General features: G+C 35.1%; 1 protein-coding gene across 1 annotated transcript; it reads left to right on the top strand.

The window, feature by feature from the left end:
* The first annotated feature begins 3,565 nt into the window (after positions 1-3,565).
* Glyatl3 (glycine-N-acyltransferase like 3) lies at positions 3,566-14,481 on the top strand. Its single transcript, XM_076860108.2, has 5 exons — positions 3,566-3,643; positions 7,588-7,695; positions 9,335-9,461; positions 10,762-10,888; positions 14,055-14,481. The coding sequence occupies exons 1-5, from the start codon at positions 3,566-3,568 to the stop codon at positions 14,479-14,481; spliced, it is 867 nt and encodes a 288-aa protein (XP_076716223.2).
* Positions 14,482-14,715: the final 234 nt, after the last annotated feature.

Here is a 14,715-nt window from a genome sequence, read left to right as displayed (position 1 = left end):
CCTTAAGTATAAATTTACCATTTATACAGAAGGAGCTGCTTCACTGATACACAGCTAAGAGATCTCAGTTTCAGACTGAACTCTCAATAGCAGGTAAGCTTTTTTTCCCCCCTTCTACTAAAATAGTAAAATCATTAGGTTATAATTGTAGCGAAGAAAGGGAGAAATAGAGATGAAGTCCACCTTATGCAGAAAGAATAAGTACATTTTGTTTTGTTGGTTTGTATTTTCTTTTTAAATTTCTTGATATGAGGACAATGAGTGTTATGAAATATGAAACTGCATTGTGATTTGGGCACAACTAGAGTAATAGAGAGTAATCTCTCAGAACCAAAAGCCTTTATAATATAAAAAATAATTATGAACATTGAATTGTGAGTGATTAAAAAGAAAAGTTTTTCCTAAAAGACCCACCATTGTATTGTAAATGCTGTATCATACCATAAAAACAGATCTAATGTTTATGATTAATATTAATCAAAAGCATTTCAGGTACTTGCTCTAATGAACACTTCAAATGCTCCAAAGAATCTTCAGTTCCTAAAACTGATATGCATATGACCATTTTTCTTGACAAAGACTTTCAATTCATGAGTCTGTTTTTGGTAACCATTAGGTTAAAGGAGTTACAAACATTTACCTTTCAATTCTAGAAAACATACTGATTATGGGGAACCTGTGTTGAGCGGGAGGGTATGACATGGTGATCTTGTCGGTTTCAGAGTTCGTAATTGTCATTATGGCTTTTTAATATAATTCAAAAATGTGTAAAAGTGTTTTCTCCACCTGTGAAGATTTCTGCATTCTGTTTGTGTCATTAAAAAAAAAAAGATCCTTTGTATTTAGTGACATAATCCCATAAAATGTGTCACTGTTTACTGAAGGCATATTTTCAAATGTTGTGTTGACTGTAGTGTCTTCTATGTGAACCCATGGGAGAAATGTCTCTCGTTTTAATTTGTCACCCTGAGTAATTTGTTTGTGAGTTGCAAGAGCTTAGTCTAGAGGGGTAGATTAATGCCTGATCAAGGAGGGTTTTGATTATTAAAAAATTGGAGAACTGGACTTTAGAGATGGCATAAGTGAAAAAACAAGCAAATGCTAAGAAATAGAGCTTATGATATTTTTATGAGCATCTGAATCATATAATTAATCATGATCACTTCTCTGCGTGATATCTAATAAAATAGCTCAGAATCAAATGTGGGCTCTCACTTCCTGCAAGTACAGTTGATTCCTGATTGTGTATGAAAGTCCTTTTGTTTCATGATAGTCTTGTCGAACACAGACCTAGCCAATATTGAAACAACAACCTAATAATAAGTTACGTTCCTCTAAGCCTCTGGTTTCATTAAGTAGGTAATACAAACCCTTATTTTACATGTACTTTTGTTCAAAGATACATCATTTCATATTTACTGTTGATTCATTATTGTTGATTCATTGTCATTGAACTCATGGTTGAGAACATTATAATTGATGTGTTAGTGAAACTTGTCTGTTACATGTGTTTTGTCTTTAAGGCCCATTACAGCCATTTTGAACTTAGAAATGTCAAATTAGCACTTATACACTATTTTAAACAGCAAAATCAACAGAAAGCATTAATTTTTTTTTTAATGGTACTAGAGGGACCATGAAAAGAACACTTGTTTACAGTAATTGATAGCAGAAACAAGAAAGCAGAATATGCCCTGAACAACCTTAGTGGGAAGTGTATTGGAAGAAAAAATTTTACTGCTTTATGCATGTCTTAAAATTACTGTAAAAGCACTGGGTTAGAAATAAATTTTAGTGAGTAGGAACATTCTCAAATAATGGAATCTATGAATAAGGAAGATCAGTTGTATATGTAGAACTATATTTTATGTTTTGTGAACTAACCTCACTCTTGAATCTATATTCTTTTTGTAACTATATTTTCCCTTTGAGCTTTCAACTTAATTTTTCTTCATATTTTTTACTTATTCCATAAGTGATCTTATATTCTTTGGGAAACACGTCAGGTAATAAGTCAGTAAATCATCAACAAATACTTGTTATTCCTACTCTTTGCATTAACTACTTTGCTAAGTATTAGGGCATAAAAAGATCTCTAGGCATCAAAGTAATTTTAAGAAATTTATGAGCAACTGACCTTTGAATTAATTTCATTTTCTATCAAAAGATTTTGAATTAGAATAAATGTGTTTAGTGCAAATATACACCAAAAAAAAAAAAAGTTTTATTTAGAGATGACACAAGTGAGTGAAAAGTTGAGTTGATTCCAGGGTAAAGAGAGGAGGGGTACATTTCTCCTTTTCTTTGCTCATCTTGAAAAATCTAGAAACTTGATCTTTTCAAAGACTCTAATACTGGCCCAGACTATAAATACATGGGTTCAAAAGTCTCCTGATTTTCTGGTGCTTTGCTGGCCCTTTGTACATCTTTGATTCCTATAGAAAACAAGACACCTTAAGTGCACCACTCAGTGAACTCTAGAGCAACAGGGCTATTTGAATGCTGCCTAGAAGTTCATACCCATATAAACCTCATGGAAGAGTTTTACAGGGGATTTTAGGTAGCTCATAGCCAAACATTCTGGGTGTCCTATAGTTGCAGAGGCATGCCACATAAGGAAATCAAATCAATTTATCCAGCAAATGTGTCACGAAGGAACAATTCTAGCTCTCCCCCAAATCCCAGAAGCATTAGGTTCTGGTGTCTACCTGAATTATCTTTGTCATCCTAGTGCCTGACTGCCAGGAGTGTAAGTGGATAAACTCTTACATTGACTGTAGGGAGAAAAGTTGTTTTGTTTTGTTTTGTTTTTAAATAAAGTCAAGCTCTCATAATGTTGGGGGAAAGGTTTCTTGGGAACAAATCAGGGGAGGTAGAGCTCCCAAATCTGGAAAGTGTAATTGCATTAGAAAAGATGAAGTTATATACATTACATTTAGGTCCTTTTCTTTCCAGAATTTTATCTGATTAAATGAGCCACAGCTTCTGCCCACATCTGATTCTTTCCAACTTGTTCTTTAAAACCACTCAAGTCTTTCTCTAGCCTTTGCCCCACACTGTTAAGAAGTTTCTCTACTTAACCCCAGAAATCTTACCCTTAGTTTCATATTATCCACTCAGTAACTATTTTTAGAAGGTCCCTGCTCTGCAAGGCCCTGTGGCACGAGCTCTAGATACAGTGGAACACAAACAGGGACCCTGAATTCATGAAATTGACAGGCTACTTTAGGCAGACCTATGTCAAAGAAAACACAATTAAACATAAAATTACAATTGTAATTCAGTGCACTGAAGGAAGAGCTCAGAGTACATTGAATGTATATAATAGAGAGATGTAGCCCAGTTTACAGTTAGCCTCATCTGTCTGGGATTAGGTCAGAAGCAATCTCCATGTGTTCTCTCGTTTACTCATCCCAGCGCTTGCCCACCTTCTTCCTTCTTCCCTCTTCAGAGTCAGAAATATACCCAAGGAAAACGGCTACCAGCATATTCCTAAGTAGGTTCAAAAATTAAATTGTAACTTCAAGTTTCAAATTAGGTGTGGAATTGCAAAGTTCTGGAGAAGATGTTGGTGCTAAACTGTTCTACCAAATTACTGATGCTAGAGAAAATATTGAAGAATCACTTTCCTGAATCACTCAAGGTATTATAAACTTTATTGTACTAATTTATTATTGTATTAGTTGTTTTCTTTTAATTGCATGAATCTGTAAAATAATGTAAGCCTCATGGCTGTCCCCCGACTGTGGGTAGTCACAATGAATGACCACACCTTCCAGTCCTGATGCCTTAGATTCTGACCAACCACTACATTAGCTGTAGCTTGGGCAGGGTCTAGCTCGAATAGTAAGGGGTCTTCTTTGTGGGCATGTGCCCCAGGATTGAGTTATACTCACCTGTCCCTTGTAGTCCTGTCACTTATGCCTTTTTTTGGACAGAACTTTATAAGAACAAGAGTCCCCCAATAAAAGCTCACTTCCAACCGTGTCCCCTCTTTCGTCAGCCTCTTGTGACTTTAATCTTGCTCTCCTTTTTGGGGAGCCTGAGTCCCAGAACCAGGAAGCCAACCTGAAGCTTGTATAAAGGTAAATTGTGTCTGTGTTTTATTTGGTGTCCCTGCAAATTCACACAAGTGATCTTAAGTACAGCTGCCCATGCTGGTCGGGGGTAGCTCCCCACCACACACACACCATTTTTCCCCCTGATGTCAAGATCTCTGGGCACGCTTTATAAACATAGTTTCCCAGATGTCTCCTGCCAAATAGTGATACAATGGATTGTGGATAAGGCCCAGAGGATTTTTGACAATCACTCTAGAGGACTTATAGGGATATTTAATATTTCTGGGATACATTATTTCTAAAGTAAGTTTGAGTTTTAAAATGTTTTAAATGGTGGCTCGGGAGGCTGAGACAGAGGATAGTGAGTTCAAAGCCAGCCTCAGCAATGGTAAGGTGCTAAGCAACTCAGTGAGACCTTTCTCTAAATAAAAATACAAAATAGGGCTGGGGATATGGTTCAGTAGTTGAGTGTCCTGGAGTTCAATCCCTGTTACTCTCCCAAAATTAACTTAATAAAATGTTTTAAAAGGCAAAAGGGTGTAGCATGCTTGGCACTGAAATAAAGAACATAAACCTAGTAAACAATAGAACTGAAATTTAGGCATTGATAATTTTTTCAGCAATTCTCTTGGCCATCAAACCTGTGGTCTAAAATCCAGGAGGGCCAACAGATAACTCAGTACCACTTTGGAAGATGTCATTAATCAAAAGATTATGATAAGTGGCTAGGCACAGTGGCACACACCTGTAACCCCCGAAACTGGAAAGGTAAGGCAGGAGAAATGCAAATTTGTGGCCAGACTCAGTATCTTAAACTCTGTCTAATACAAGAACTGGGGATGGCACTCAGTGGTAAAGTATCCCTGGGTTCAATCCCCAGTACTTAAAAAAAAATTACAATAAGTGTAACTAGAACTGCGATAAGCATTTATAATAAAATTTTGAATGGCTGAGTTTCTTGAGCAAAAAGACAGTTGTACAACCTGTTTTCAAATGAGAATGAAATGAAAATCACTCAGGAAACAAATAATAAATCTGAATTTTTGAAGATGGAGACCAGAGTCCTGAAATTTTAATACCCTGGATAATTCTTATGTTCATTAAAATCTAAAAATTTTTCTTTCCAGAATTTTATCTGATTACTATGGTGCATGGTACTGTGTTAATTAAATCTGGTCATCTTGCCTTATTGATAGTTCTTAAAATGCATGTGGTAGGAAATATCCAATAATAATTAGAGATTACATGGCTGCCAAATCAGAAAAAGTACTATAAAAAGCATTCAGCATCACTCATCCTTTGAATACGCAGCTACTGGAAGGATGTTTTTTACCAATGCCTAATCTTTCAATTGGTTCCAAATCTTACACAAAGAAGTTTTATTTTTTAAATTTTACTTTTAGAATCTGAATATTAAAAGATTTTCCTCTTTCAATCAGATCTATATTTTCCTATTTTTAATACTGACACTGAAGTTAATTAATGCAATAAGCTAGTAGGCTTTTTTGCTCTAATAATATATCTGGCTAGTTCTTCTTCCAGAGATAATTAAAAAGGCTTCAGTGACCTTCATGGAGTCCTAAAAGATGTTTGAGAATTAAAAAGTTGAAGTAAATGTAGTTTATTTGTTCACCCTTCCTCAATTCTACGGAGATTATGGCTATGTGTATTATGACCTCAGCTTAGTGTTTGATTAAATTTCCTTCTAAGCTCTAACTGCTGATTGCCCAACAACTTTACTTCCTTCTAGGCAACCCCACACTCAACACTCACCCTTTAAATCACCAGCTATTAGAAGAGCTTGTTTGTTTTTTACCAATGCCAAATCTTTCAGTTATTTCCAAATCATATACAAACAAGTTTTTTTCTTTCAGAATTTGAATGCTAAAAGAGTTTTTCCATTTTAGCCTTTTGAACATTCCAATCATAATTAGGTTACATTCTTCAATAAGGATATATAGACTCCTTACATGACACATTTTAGTAAACATCATTGTGTACATATAAGACAGGTATTTGCAGAATTTAATGATTAACTGAATAAGAATTACCCTTCCAGGTTACTTTGGGTCTTTGGTTTGCACTCCGAATGATCCAAGTTACACATTCATATAAACCACACTCAATACGGAAAGACACACTCTGTGAGCATATTCAAGGGAGATTCCAGATTAGGTAAAACAGAAGAAAGTTGTATAATGTTCTAGACTGAGAAAAGGTGAGTGAATTAGGTGTGTGGTTTGGGTTCAGGTCATGATAATGGAAGTAAAATGTAGGTTCCAAACCCCTTACAATTTAAATATTTTTCACTAATTTAAATATGTTTCATTGAAGTCCAATACATTCTACAAATTGCACACAATGTAATTATGCAACTCAGTGAATATTCGTGAAGCAAATACCTATGTAACATCCACTCTGGTAGAGAAAGAACATTTACTTCAGAGGCTACTTCTCAACTCCCACTGCTCCATTTTGACCACCACCTCTCCCTGCTCCCTAAAATTGGACACCTTCCAAAGCCATGATTTAGTTTTCACTGTTTGGGGATGTAAATAAATTAAATCACACAAAAAGTGGTTTTTGTTATTTTTTTTTAAATACTCAGCTTTTTTGCACAACTTTTTTGTGTGAGATTCATAGAGATTCCATGTAGCTATGGTCTATTCACTTTTATTACTGTTTTGTAATCTATAGCATAAATATGTCAAAATGTATTTCTTCATTTCATCATTAATGGATATTTAGTTTCTCATTTTTATTTTTTTTATGAAAGTGCTAAGAACCTCTTCCAATAACTCAGCAGTCCTTGTTACCTACCACTATATCTTTTTCCCACCTTTATAAGCATACATATATATGTTTTGGGGACAGATATTTTTCTTAGCGGAGAAAAAGAAGATGTGAAAGGCACATTCTAATATTGCTCCAGTACTGTTCAGTCACCAAACATTCCATCAGCAACTTCAGGTTCCAACGATAAAATACTGAATGAGACCCAGATATGACTCTCAAGGAATGTTTACAAAGCCTTGCTCCATCAAATCTGAAATAAATGCAAATTTTTATTTTTTATTTGGGTTTGTTTTGCCTGTTATTCAGGCTTAAATGAGTAGTTGCATTTTACAAGTTATTTTAGGATAGAATAGTATGTTCAAAATCAGCTAAACATTAAGAATATCTGTGGGACTTTTAAAATATGTATAGGCCATAAGATTCTGGTTTATTCAGCAATCTGTGTCAAGTCTCACCTAGAAAGTCTATCAACTTAAGACTCTTTCACTGTTGCAGTGTAAAAGCTAGGCTTAGGGAGATTTTTCATAGGCTTTAGTAGACTTTTTACCAGTTTTCATGTGCCCTGATAACAGTAAAGAAGTTTATATATGTATATAATGTATTTGTCTGTGAATATAGTTTTAATTTCCCCTCTAATGGCCATGATAATATACTGGAACAAAAGAGTGTAACATGCAATTGAAACAGATGGTATTGTGATTGGTTTGTCCTTCTTGGTTCTCTGGCTCAGGTTTATGGAGCGGTGATGAACATAAATCGTGGGAATCCCTTTCAAAAGGAAGTGGTACTAGATTCATGGCCAGACTTCAAAGCTGTTATCACCCGAAGACAGAGGGAGGTAAAATTTTGAAAGGCAAATAAATGAAAACAATAACTGATATCAATTGGAAAAAATAGATTAGGTAAAGGGACTAGCACGACCTTACTAGTCATATATATTATCTTGATATACTACATAGTTCACCATTAGTTTTTTTTTTGGGGGGGGTGGGGGATAAGGGATACTGGGGATTGAACTCAGGGGCACTTGTTCACTGAGCCACATCCCCAGCCCTATTTGTATTTTACTTAGAGACAGGGTCTCACTGAGTTACTTAGTGCCTTGCCATTACTGAGGTTGGCTTGAAACTTGAGATCCTTCTGCCTCAGATTCACAAGGTGCTGGGATTATAGGTGTTCACTACTGTTCTAGGTTCACCATTCCTTTTTTTAAAAAATTTTTAGTTGTAGATGGACACAACAATACCTTATTTTTATTTATTAGTTTATTTATTATGCAGTGCTGAGAATTGAACCCAGTGCCTCACATGTGCTAGTCAAGTGCTCTACCACTGAACCACAACCACAGCCCATTTCTTTTTCACCATTACTTTTTAATGTGATTGGCTTCAGGGTGTCAGGCCTATGGAAGACCTCTAGTCCAAAAGTGTTTCCTTCAGTGCTTCTTCATCTCTAGAAGCATAAAGCACACATGACCACATATATACTAGCTTCTTCTGTATGGATGATTCCTTATGACTGATGACTTTGGTCATGTGGATAAATACAGAAGAAGACTAAAAAAGACAACACTCGGCCCATTCTGCCTCTGAGACCCAGTGAAGCTAAAGTGATTAAATCCATGCTGTCCTCCAAATTAGGAAGATTCATGAAGCTTTGATTCTTAGAGATGTATTCACTGAGTTTTGCCCTTTATATATATATAATATATAGCTATATATTATATATTTCATATATAAAAATATATTAAATATATGTATACACTATATTATGTATATCATATAATTATGTATTATATATTATGCAATAATATATTATGTAATAATATAATATAATATTTTATATAAAATAAATATATATTACATATACAATATATAATTTTTTTCTCAGAAAAACCTTGGAATTACTTAGATGTAATTCACTTTTATAATTTGGGATGCCAGCCATAGCATCTATAACCTTAATAGCATTAATTTGAGACTTCTTACTTTTTCTAAGGCTGAACTCCCTGAGCAAGAAGTCAAGACTCAGATAATACACACACACACACCACACACAGTTGTGATACTGTTCCTATGTTGTGCAACCTAAACTCAAACTCAAGGCCTTAGGTAATCCTCTTGCCTTAGCCTCCCTAAAGCTTCCATCAGCTGGTATTATAGGTGTATATCACTATACCTGACCCCTATTTACTTTCAAAAATAAATAAAATCTGAGAAAAAATGTGAAATAAAAGTCTTGACACCTCTCTAATCCCCCCCAAAAAGAATCAAGAAAAAGAAATCAAGAATCAAGAAAAGTATTTCTCTTTACACTGTAGCACATTAGCCTCATTCTAATTTTAGTGTTTTTAGGTGATTAATTTTTTTAACAAAAAATTAGATAGACATGCCCAGCTACTGATACCAAAGCTCTCTAGGATTTAGGTTATCCAGATGATATGTTCATGTTTTCATGATTATGTCTTTTTTTCCTAGGCTGAGACAGATAACCTTGACCATTATACTAATGCCTATGCTGTGTTCTACAAGGATGTCAGGGCTTACCAACAGCTATTGGAAGAACATGGTGTTATTAACTGGAACCAAGTTTTTCAAATACAAGGTGAGGTCAAACGCAAGACATATGTTATGCAGTCATTTCCTTCCCCCCTTTTATCATATATATCAGAGATATATAGATAGGTATTTTGTGTGTGTGTGTGTGTGAGTGTGTGTGTGTATTATATATATATATATATATATATATATATATATATATATATATGACACAGACATACGCACATAGGAACAAACCTATATCAAAACATTTTATATCATTACCATTTCTGTATTAGATTGTTGTAAGAACACCTTTGATTGGTCCTGCCTATTTTTTCCTCATAGAAAACCCTTCAAATTATTTAGATGTAATTTGAGTTTTAAAATATGGAATGATACCATAGCATTTGTAATTTTAATAGCATCAACTTGAAGCCTTCTTATCTTTTCTAAGGCTGAAGTCTCTTGAGTGTGGAGCCAAGACTCAGAAACCACACTGTGTTGGATATGTCTTCCCACTTATGTATTTTTCAAGAAGTTTCAAGCCCACACTGAGAAGTGGCTCACAAGAGGAGAGGGGACAAGTCATTAGGAAATGAAGGATGAAGGAAAGTCAATTTCCAGAGAATATAATTAATCAGGATTCAGAATGGAAAGAATGGAGTACTGGGGAGTTGGAGAGGTGGAGAGAGGACTCATACTATAAGCTATATAAGAACAAGAAAAGACCATACAATTTTCTCTACCACTGTGAAGCAGTGCCTAAGCACAGTGCTTTATATCTAAAAAGTACAGAATAAAGGTTTATAAATACTAAAGTATAGCTATAATAAATAAATGGGATCTGAGAAAGTTCAGGATAATTCTCACCAACACTCAGTTTATACCTTAAATACCATAATGGAGAATTTGGCAACAGGCTGGAAGAGAAACTTTAAAAGTCACTTATCAAACAAATCTAAACTCTTACAATTCTAGTTTAATAGTTACAAGACATTGTACCTTATTTCAAGGAGTTTAGATCTGTCCAAGTAATCAAAAACAAATAAAAATTTATACAACAAAATTCCAAATTCTCATGGGATTTTTCCAACAGAACTTTCCATGAAAGATTATGCTATGTGGCAATGTGATGAGAATTCAAAAATTCTCCAAAAAATAATAAAAAAATGAGATAGAGAATAGCCATAATAAGTGTGTGTGTATGTGTGTGTGTGTGTGTGTGTGTGTGTGTGTGTGTGTGTGTAGTAACCTTAGGATAATACAAGGTAGCAAACTGGTGGTATTGATTATGTTCGGTATACAAACACTGGAGCAATTTGCTTTTACAAATAAAATGCTCACCTTTTTTTGTTTTCCCAAAGGGCTACAGAGTGAGTTATATGATGCTTCCAAAGCTGTTGCCAATTCAAAGCAATTGGATATAAAGCTGACTTCCTTCAAGGCCGTTCATTTTTCTCCTGTTTCATCTCTGCCAGACACCAGTTTCCTGTATGTAACCCAAGTTCTGCATTTGGGGTAGGACTTAACTGCTGTGAAAGACCAGAAAGTAAAAACTAGAGCTCTTGGTATCATTTAGGAATATTTAAACATTTTGGTTTGGGACTATTATACTAAAAGTGTGTGTGTGTGAGTGTGTGTGTGTGTGTGTGTGTGTGTGTTTATACACACATATGAACAAACCTACATCCATACATTTTTATATCTTTACCATCTATGTATTAGATTATTGTATGAACACCTTTGATTGATGTGTGTGTATGTGTGTGTGTGTGTGTGTGTGTGTGTGTGTTACTCTTTCCCTCTCCCTCATGCTTCAGTGCTCATAATTTCTTGGAAAATAAATAAGGGTCTCTGTCCATAGTTGTAAATGAACTCAAAAGACTTGCACCCCCTCCCCCTGCCTTTTTTCAGTACCAGGGATTGAACCCAGGGACACTTTAACACTGAGCTACATCCCCAGTCTTTTTTCATCTTTTATTTAGACACAGTCTCACTAAGTTGCTTAGGGCCTTCCTAAATTGCAAGACTAGCTTTAAATTTGTAGTCCTCCTGCCTCAGCCTCCTAAAACACTGGGATTACAGATATGTGCCACTGTGCCCGCAGAATACCTGCATTTTCATAGTGCACATAGAAAACTCAATCCTTGGTGTTCTCCTCCCCAACATAATTCTAAATAATCTCTCTTGTCTGAATCTAAAATGGATGTGATTGTTTTTGTTGTTTTAGGAAAGGGGTATATAATGATCTTTGTTGAGATTTTAAGTATATAGCATTAAAGTTTTAAAATATATCTCCCCTTAATCCTTTCCACAGGCCTATAAAGTAGTAGTAGGAGGAGGAGAAGTATTCTATTTTTAATAGATTTGAAGTAATATATAGAAGTAAATTTTAGAACCAGGAAATAATCCAAAGAAATCCAGCTCCATAAAGCAATATTTGAACGCATTTGTTAGTTGTATCTGCATTTGTTCTTATTTTCTCCTACTTTGAGGTTCTTGCTTTGTCATTTACTAAATGCCGTTCCTTCATTTTAACCTTTCTGAGTCTTAATTTCTTTTCCTCAAGAATTAGGACATAATATCATCTTCACATTATTTTTGTAAACAAATGAAACATGGTGCTTGAAAAGTACCTATATTGATGATTGTTAATTTCCTTTTCTTCTATGATACATATGGAAATAATTATTGAGTGTGACAAGACTAAACCTGGGGAAGAACAGACACTTTAAGTCACAGGAAAGCAAATGGACTTTCTTTTTACTGTTTTTTAAACTATTAAAATTTCAAATCTACAACAAAATTTGAGACAATAGTGTAAAGAACTGGCCGCCAATATATAGATAGTCTTATTTAATATATATCCCTACATATCTTTGCACCATCTGGATTATTTTTAAGGGAATGAAATAAATATTATCTTTATATCCTTAAATAATTTATATCCTTAAATAATTTAATATGTATCTCTAAATCATAAGAATTCATTTTAAAAAAAATGGTACTCTCCCCTACATTCCCTAACCTCTAGTAACCACTGTTGTTCTTTTTTAAGATCAATTTCTTTAGATTCTTTAGGTAAGTGAAATCATGCAGTACCTGGCATATTTGTCTTTCTGTATCTAGCATATTTTACTTAATATTATTTCTTCAAGTTCCATCTATGTTGTTGCAAATGACATGACTTAATTCATTTTTGTGGCTGACTAGTATTTTGTTGTGTATAGATGCCACATTTTCTTTATCCATTTATCAGGACACTTAGGTTGGTTCCGTTTCTTAGCGTAGATTTCTCTATTACATACTTACTTTATTTCCTTTGGATATATACCCAGGAGTGGGATTACTGAGTCAGATGACAGTTCTATTTTTCTTTTTGAGGAACTTCCACACTGTTTTCCATAATGGCTGACTAATTTACATTCCCCCCAATGCTAAGGGTTGCCTTTTTCTACCTGCTCACCAGCACTTGTTATCTTTTGAGTTTTTCATATTGGTAAGCGTTTTTTTCCACACACCTGTTTGCCATTTGCATGTCTTATTTTGAGAAATGTCTATTTAAGTTTATTTTCTATGTTTAAATTGAGTTATTTCGGTATTTTTCTCTTGAGTTTTTTGACTTATATTCTATATACAAACTAACAGATGTATAGTTTCATCCATTCTGAAGATTGTCTCTTTATTCTTTTCATTTATTCCCTTGCTATGCAAAAGATTTTTAATTTGGTATAATCCCATTTGTGTATTTGTTTCTTTCCTGTGCTTTTGAAGTCTTATTCAAAAATTCTTGCTCATTCAAATGTCATGAGCTTATCCCCTGTGTTTTTTTCTAGTAATGACTTTTTGTCTTTAATATATAAATCATTACCCAAACTTGTGGACTCCATTTTGAATGCCCTGCCCTATAGACAGCAGGTCAGAACTCTAACATAACTGTTACTTGCCAGGGTAGGGGCCTTGGCAATGTTTTTGTGTGCAGCAACATTTTTGTCTGAGAATTCTTTGTTCTTGCTTTGAAGTTCACTTTTAAAATTGATTTGAAATCCTATAAAATTGGTTTTCCCCACACTTAATGAATGGTCTAGTGCCATAGCTGACAGCATGTCTCAAATGTGAGCTAACACTATACAGCTACTAAGACAAATACCATGAAATTGTACTTTCAAAAATCGTAGCAAGAACTATATTATCAGTCTCTTAATGTTCACTGAGTATGGTCTTGATGATGTGGATAAATTCAAAAATGAAATCAAATTCCAAGACACAATCAGCCTCATAGGCTTTCAACTGTGTGATTTGTCTCAGTTCTTAAAAAATCTTACCACTCACTTTATCTTATTAGCAGAGGTTTTATGTAGTATTCTAGTAAACCCCTAGAAACTTATATATCATTGGAATCAATGTAGTGCACAGTAGCAGTCCATAAAAAAAAGAGAAACGCTGGGAAAAAAATGAGAATATTTAATCTGGAGAAAAACAGCTTAAGATGAGGCCTAGAAGAGCTAACATTTCCAGAGTATGTACATATGCCTGGCATATTAAGAAACTTGGTTTTATTTTTTGGCCAATTCAATTAAATCAGTATGGGAAAACTGGTTATTTATTGTCACAGAATCCTGAGCTCATGCGTTTTTTTCATCTTGATTTCTTTTAGAACGGGGTCTTCCCCGCGACTCACCTATCTGAGTGTTGCAGATGCTGATCTCCTCAACCGCACTTGGTCAAGGGGCGGCAATGAGCAGTGTCTCCGGTACATTGCCAAACTCATCTCCTGCTTCCCCAGTGTGTGTGTCCGTGATGACAAGGGAAACCCGGTATCCTGGTCTATCACAGACCAGTTTGCCACCATGTGCCATGGCTACACCCTGCCCGATCATCGAAGGAAAGGTTATAGCCGGCTGGTGGCCATCACACTGGCCAGGAAGCTGCAAAGCCGGGGATTCCCTTCTCAGGGGAATGTTCTGGATGACAACGTGGCATCTATAAGTCTCCTCAAGAGTGTCCATGCTGAGTTCTTGCCTTGTCGTTTTCATAGGCTTATTCTTACCCCCCAACCTTTCTCTGACCAAGCTCACCTTTAGCCCAGTGACACTCCAGAAATTTTCTTGCTTTCCCAAACACACTCTCTAAGCTGCCAGTAGAGGAGAACTAAACCTGGTGATAAGAGGCTGGAGAAGATGTGCAGGATCATCTGAGAAGTCTTGGCTCATCTTGCCTCAGGTTTCTACTGTATATAACTGTAGCTGTCAGGAGTATAGCTGTGACTAAGAAAAGAGGAAGTTTTTTCTTCTGTAGGATTCATTATAGGGAAGAAG

This window comes from Callospermophilus lateralis, chromosome 6, assembly GCF_048772815.1.
Source record: "Callospermophilus lateralis isolate mCalLat2 chromosome 6, mCalLat2.hap1, whole genome shotgun sequence".
Classification (NCBI taxonomy): Eukaryota; Metazoa; Chordata; class Mammalia; order Rodentia; family Sciuridae; genus Callospermophilus; species Callospermophilus lateralis.
This window is presented reverse-complemented; position numbering and strand designations above follow the sequence as displayed.

Bases quoted from the DNA above. Each gene is read 5' to 3' on its own strand.
- Glyatl3 (XM_076860108.2), top strand. From the start codon at position 3,566: ATGTTGGTGCTAAACTGTTCTACCAAATTACTGATGCTAGAGAAAATA. The intron at 3,644-7,587 runs GTATTATAAACT...TCTCTGGCTCAG, and splicing joins ACTTTCCTGAATCACTCAAG to GTTTATGGAGCGGTGATGAA. The intron at 10,889-14,054 runs GTATGTAACCCA...GATTTCTTTTAG, and splicing joins CTGCCAGACACCAGTTTCCT to AACGGGGTCTTCCCCGCGAC.